Consider the following 7,148-nt stretch of genomic DNA (forward strand, 5'->3'; position numbering starts at 1 on the left):
TAGCAATTTCAAGGACATTATGCAGACAGCTCTTATTTGGCCATAAGACTCCCTACCACTTGAACAAGTGTGGTAAAAGAGATGTATGTTTATCATTACTTTTCTGTCTCTAACTTCATTAAAAGCTCCACAAAAGCCCAGTAAATGGCTCTGGAGCAGTAATTGCCTGCAGGCCCCTGATTCTGTAGATTCTCCAATATGAAGATTCAATTCATCAGCATTGGTCATTGGTGGGTGATACTATACTGTTATATAAATTAAATCTGCTGCATCCTTTAGTGTCAAGATCCTTAACTGAGCATAGCAATGTTGTTGATGGCAGTGTGATGAGGTCTCTTTCACTGGAACTGCTCTCAATTTCACCACTTTATGATGGAGATGAATTATGTTCATTCATTCACTGCTTGATAACAATTGGGTTGTTTCAAACACCAAGCTCAGTTTGTGGAGCTTGAATTAACTTTTGTGTGATGATTTTTGAGGCTATGCCTTTATTTTATTAACACATGCTTAGAGAGTTAATGGGGGACCCTGAGGCAATGGACCAGGTAAGGTTTATTTAAGGAATGGAATCTGTAAGTTATATTCATGACACGGAACAAGGTAGAAGCTGCTGCTGACCCAGTGTCATGGTCCTGCTATGCTGCCCATGGGTGATGGGAACTAAACTGCAAGCCATGCTTTTCCACAGCTTCCTCCTGCTCTGACCACATAAGAGAGCATGTGACTCCTGCCCCAAAATTTCTACAGTGTCATGTATCCTAGAGAAGACCACACACATAAACACAAAATGCTCTCTTCAATTGGTCACTGGGCTGAACAGCAGAGTTCCCAAAACATTTCCCCTTTATTGTCTAAAATAAAAGGAAGGCTCTAATCCTAACCTAGTAAAAACTGCAAAAATAAGAATTATTAGCGGGCTGGAGAGATGGCTCAGAGGTTAAGAGCACCGACTGCTCTTCCAGAGGTCCTGAGTTCAATTCCCAGCAACCACATGGTGGCTCACACTCATCTGTAATGAGATCTGGAGCCCTCTTCTGTATACATAATAAATAAATAAATCTTTAAAAAAAAAAAGAATTATTAGCATGTATTCTCCAGAGGGATGGAGAGGGTTAGGGTTAGGGTTAGGATTAGGGGTTACATAAAACAAGAACAATCATCAAGTAAGAAACACATCCTAGATGTCCAGAGTCATAAGTAATAGACAATTTTTAAGAGACTATTCCAATAGTTGTCCTTTCCTGAAGAATCTAAGTTTTGTGCATAATCTGTCCATAGCTAAGAGTCAGGAGGTTGTAACTGTATCTCTCTAGTCTTCAATCCCATCAAAGCTTAAGGCTTTTCCTGGATCTGGGTGTTGCCTGCCAGTAAGCCTGTCACAGAAGCTGTGTCTAGGCCCCTAAGCCTGTCATGGTTGCTGTGTGTTCAAGCTGTTTTGGGGCCCTCCACAGTAGGGACTCCAGTTATTGGGGCCAGTGAGTGGGGCAAACTTAAGTCTCTGGAGCTGGTGAAAAGGGGGAACACACACACACACACACACACACACACACACACACACACACACACCTTCAGCATGTCAGGGTTTCTCTATTGTTTCCCTTACCTGTTTCCTGATGTCTCCTTTTACATCTTTCCTGATGTTTTCCTTATATCTCTTCCATTCCTTCTACATTTTTCCTTCTTTTACCTTATTTTTCCCTACAGTTACATATGCAGCAAAATCTTTCAAGCAATATAAAAATTACAGTGTGGTTATATCTTATTTTTCTTCAAATGAATGATTACAATGAATACAAGTAAAAAAAAAAGAGCATGTTTCCCAGTACCCTTACATGATTAAACATTTTACATATTACAGGTGAAAACAAATTATTCCCTAGAAACCACCCACATTCATGTCTAAGTAACTTTTTATAGATTTACAAAGTGCAAGCAAGGTATTTTTCTCAGCCAGTTTTGTTGTTGTTGTTGTTGTATTTTTGTTTGTTTTTTACTAGCAGGCAGCAGTTTGCAGTTATAATGAAAGAAAAAATTATTTAGTTATTTATCTCAAAGTGTAATCTTATAAAAAAAAGCCTTAAAATAATAAAAAATCAAAATGTTTATATATAAAAACAGTCAATTCTACTTTGTCTTCAGAGTATATGCCAACTCATCAACAATTTTTTATTAAGTCATATCAGGAAACTGAGGGCAAAAATGGATTCAAATAATTAATCATCACCTTTGATCAACAACCCATCCTAGCAAGAAAGGCATGTCAGCTAGTAATAACCCTACTGCCATTGTTCTTGTTCCCTGACCTCAATGAGTCCCTTGCTCAGCTATCAAAATTGTACCTTTCTAAATGTTAAATTGCTCCCTAATATTTTCTACATCAAAGCTATTAATAACATCTTAACCTAACTTTACTAACAATCTACACCTTTCTTATAAATAAATTATTATAAGTAAATAAATAAAATAAATTCTTTCTATAGGCAGTGGTTGGATCATTAATCTGTTCCAGCAACAATGCTTGGAAAAATTCAATCACTATTATTTTAAGTACCAGCAATACTGTCCAGCGAGGGGCTAGAAACCCCCTTAGAGTTTCCTACATCTCATAGATTATGAGGAACATGATGACCATGAGGGCAACAAGCACTTAATGGATTTTTCTAGCCCAAAATTCCAAAATCCTTTCACCATGCTTTCAAAAAACACATGTTCAGGTCTGTTACAGCAATGCCCCTCTCCTGGTACCAAATTTTGTCCTGGTTAGACTTACTATTGCTGTGAAGAAACACCATGACCAAAATCAAATTGAGGAGGAAAGGTTTTTTTAACTTTATACTTCCACGTCTAGGCTCATCAGTGGAGGAAACCATATAGTAACTCAAGCAGTGCTAGAACCTAGAGGCAGGAGCTGATGCAGAGGCCATGGAGAAGAGCTACTTACTAAATTGCTCCTCATAGTTTGTTCAGCCTGCTTTCTTAGAGAACTCAAGACCATCAGCCCAGCGATGGCATGACCCACAATGGGCTGGGCCATCCACCATCAATCACTAATTAAGAAAATGCCATACAGCCACATCTTATGGAGACATTTTCTCAATTGAAGTTCCTTCATTTCAGATGACTTTAAATTATGTCAGATTTCCATAAAATTAGCCAACAAATTAGTCTTATATATCAGACAGGATACCATTGTTGGTCAAAGGGTTTGTGGGTGGTTTGGTGTTGATGTTTCTCTTTTTGGTTGTATGCAGAGTACTTTTCTGTACCAAAGATTCTAGCATGTATGGGTGAAGGCTTTGTGTAGGCATCATCTCAACTTCTCCTTGTTCAATGAGTTGTGTTGGTATCGTCTTCAGAAATGAAGCCTTGCTGTCAGTTTGAGGAGAGCAATATATAGTCATGGCAACAGCCAGGGTTGGATGGGGGTTTCCATGGGACACCATTAATGAACAACTCAGGTAGATGTAACTCAATCCCTAAACTGGGAGCTTCATTTGGTGACAAGAAATGGTCAATTGGGCTCTGTCTCCCCCATTATTTGGTGATATCATTTAGATATCTTCATATTTGTATATATTTTAGGAAGCTACTAAAGTATTAGGTTTTTATACCATCCCTCCAATGGCTCTCAATTTCAACTGGATCTCTCCATATCTCTCCCTCATCTCCCTCTTCACTCCCAACTCTACTTGATCCTCCTGTTCTAGTCCTCTAATCCTATTCTCCTTAGATTTGGTCTTTTCACAGTGTTCCAGATTTTCTCAATGCTTTGTGCTAGGACTTTTTTAGATTTAATATTTTATTTGACTAAAGTATCCATTTCTTCTATTGTGTCTTCAATGCCTGAGATTCTGTCTTCTGTCTGTTGTATTCTGTTGGTGATGTTCATCTCTGAAATTTCCATTTGCACCCCCTTTTCATTTCCAGATTTCTCTCATTTTAGGTTTTCTTTGTTGACTCTATTCCACTTTCAGGTCTTGAACGGTTTCATCATTTTCTTCCACTGTTTGTGTTTTTACAGGTTTCTTTAAAGGATTTATTCATTTCCTCTTTAAGGACTTCTATCATATTCATAAAGGCTACTTTAAGTTCTTTTTCTTGTGTTTCAGCTAAGTTGCAACACTCAGGGACTTCTGTGGTAGAGTTGCTGGGCTCTATTTGGAGACATGTTGTCCTGACTTTTATTGATTGTATTTTACACTGAGGTCTAGGTTTGGGAAGATTGCAATTATAGATGCTGATATATGGTCTTGTTTTTGTTGGGTGGGTGTTTTGTTCCTTGGTTGTTGTTGCCCTCTCTGGTTCTTAGTAAAGTATGGTGGCTGTGTGTTGAATGGTAAGAAATTCTTCTGGGATCCTGATAAGTGTGTCCATTGGGTGTTCCAGGTAAAATGTATTTCTAGGTTTTGGGAGCTGACATTTATGAATGGGGATGGGCTAGGAGGGAGGGGCACAGATGGCCTCCAAGAAGGAGGAAAGCGGTATGTTCTACCAGCATCTGCTCAGTCCTATATGAATAGGGCCAGGGAGTGAGGAGAGGCCACAACAGGTAGTCTGCTATAGATCTGGGGATGAGACGGGGGAATGAATATGGAGGAGAGGAGAGTAAGTGAAAATCTGAAGCTCACTTACCTTCTTCACTTGCCTACTTGCTTCTCAGGCTTGGCTGGCAGGTTCCCAGAGAAAGCCAGCTAGAGTTGGGTCTGGGATAAGAGGATGAGTGGGGAAGGAAGGTTGGAGAAGAAGCTCTGCATGATCTGCCGGAGTTGGGGGTAGAGAGGAGTTAGAGGCCTTATCAGGTGATCTGCTACAGAGTTGGAGTGAGACTGGGGGATTAGATTTGCTGGAGAGGAGGGAGCCTTGAAGTTTCATAGCTAAACTAGTTTTTTCCCTGGCAGGAGTAGCCTGTGAGTCCCAGAGAATGTCTGATGGATTTGGGACAGGGATAAAGTGATGAGTGGGGGAAGAAACGTTGGAGGGGAAGATCTGTGTGTTCCAACAGAGATGGGGACAGGCATGGAAAGGAGGCTGAAGCAGGTGATCTGCTATAGAGCTGAGGTATGAAAGGGGGTTGACGGTAAAGAAGAGGAAAGTGAATTAAAGACCTGCAGTTAGCCTACCTGTTTCCCTGGCCTGCAGGGCTGGCTCTTTCCAGGGAATGCCTGCTGATGTTAGAGGTTGGGATAGTAGAAAGAGTTGGGTAAAGAAATACTGTAGGAGAAGGTCTATATGATCTATTGGGGTTGGGAGTCATAGAGGGGTAGAGTACAGTAGATGTTCTGCTGCAGAGCTGAGCTACTTGGAGGAATGGAAGGAGAGAGAATATAAGAAGTTAACTGAACTGCTTCCCTGGCCTGAATTGCCTGTGGGTTCCAAAATAATGATATTTTAACATTTAAAAAATGTCATGGAAATTTTTGTAAATATTTCTCAGTTCCTTAATATTTTAAAGCAAATTGTTTCAAAGCTTAACAGTTCAGTGTATTGTGATGTCTACACATTTTTGGTATATATGATTTGCAAAGGAATTCAGAATCTTTTAGTGTGTGTCACTATAAAATAGAGACATGGAATGAAATAAGACCATTTATATATTTATTGTGGAATAAAGAGTCATGAGAGATGTGTCTGGATAGAAAGGAGAAGTCATAGAGGAATCAGGAACTGGAATTTGCAAAACTTCTGAAATATAACTAGTCAATTTAGATTGTCATCCTGAACTAAAATATAATAGAATACTCCCTACTGTATTGAACTCTTTACTTGTATTCCTTAGTATTTGACATCATTTCAGAATTAGTAATTAGAAAATAGCACTGAGTACAGTGGTACCTTCAAAATTACAGAGATACTCAGTATACATTAGACAGAAAAATGTACCAATGTTTGTTTGTATGCCCTGGTTCTTTGTGCATTTTTATTAGTGAACAGTTCTGTAGGGTCATGTTACCTATTAATTGTCAGGACTTTCTGAGGCCCAGAGTTCTCCTCAGTGCTGCTTTGACTTCCTTGTTCCTTAAACTGTAGATGATGGGGTTTAGCATGGATGTCACCGCTGTGTAGAAGAGGGCCAAGAGTTTATCTGTTCCTGGTGAGTGGCTAGCCTTGGGCCTCAAGTAGGTAATAGATCCTGAGCCATAGAAGAGTGTGACTACAAGTAGGTGGGAGGAACAGGTGGAGAGAGCTTTATGGCACCCCTCAGGTGAAGGCATCACCAGCACTGCAACCAGAATTCTGACATAGGAAGAAATGATCAGTAAAAATGGGCTGGATATGCAGAGGGCTGCTGCCACAAAGACTGCAATCTCATTATGGGATGTATCTCCACAGGCAAGAGCCAGGAGAGGTGGAAGGTCACAGAAGAAGTGATTTATCTCACAGGGTCCACAGAAGTTCAAAGAAAAAATGAAATTGGTCTGTCCCAACCCTACTATGCATCCCATTCCCCATGAAACCATTGCCAAATGGGCACATACTCCACGACTCATTCGGGTTGCATAATGGAGTGGGGAGCAAATTGCCATGCAGCGGTCAAAAGCCATGGCTGCCAACAGGCAGCACTCAGTTATTCCGAAGAATGTGAAGAAAAACATCTGTGTGGCACAACCCTCCCGTGAGATCCCTCGAGCCTCACTCACAAGGCTCTGCAGCATCTTGGGTATGACAGAGGAAGTATAGCCAATCTCCAGGAGAGACAAGTTGGCCAGGAAAAAGTACATGGGGGTGTGCAGGGATGGACTGGCACAGATGGCAAGGGCTATGAGTGCATTGCCTGTCAGTGACACTAAGAACATGAGGAGGATGAGGGTGAACAGGAGGAAGCACTCTCCAGGGACCTCAGAGAACTTGGCAAAAGCAAAGCGTTTGACAGACAAGCTGTTCTCCTGCCACAGAGAGCAATTGACAGTCATCTCCTGGAAGAGAGAACAGCAAGTCATCAGAAGGATTCTTGCAGATGAGGGAAATTATTTAATTTAATACTTTTAGAGTCTCAGTTAAAATCTTTACCTGCAGTCATAAAGTTAAAGTTTACAATGATTCATCCTCACAGATCTTCATATCTAATCCTTTCTTTGCTTACCACATCAGGTGATTTTCAGAAGTGTCCTGAGCGTTATACCAAGTGTCCAAGGATTTAGGCAAGG

At 40.5% G+C, this 7,148-nt stretch overlaps 1 protein-coding gene across 1 annotated transcript; it reads right to left on the reverse strand.

Annotated features, from left to right (window-relative positions):
* Nucleotides 1-240: 240 nt before the first annotated feature.
* On the reverse strand, nt 241-6,914 carry LOC102907110 (olfactory receptor 10C1-like). The gene is made up of 2 exons (XM_006996849.3): nt 5,971-6,914; nt 241-289 (listed from the first exon to the last, which is right to left on the reverse strand). Exons 1-2 carry the CDS (start codon nt 6,912-6,914, stop codon nt 241-243), a joined length of 993 nt encoding a protein of 330 aa, XP_006996911.3.
* Between the last annotated feature and the right edge of the window lie 234 nt (nt 6,915-7,148).

This window comes from Peromyscus maniculatus, chromosome 21 (assembly GCF_049852395.1).
Source record: "Peromyscus maniculatus bairdii isolate BWxNUB_F1_BW_parent chromosome 21, HU_Pman_BW_mat_3.1, whole genome shotgun sequence".
In the NCBI taxonomy this organism is placed as follows: Eukaryota; Metazoa; Chordata; class Mammalia; order Rodentia; family Cricetidae; genus Peromyscus; species Peromyscus maniculatus.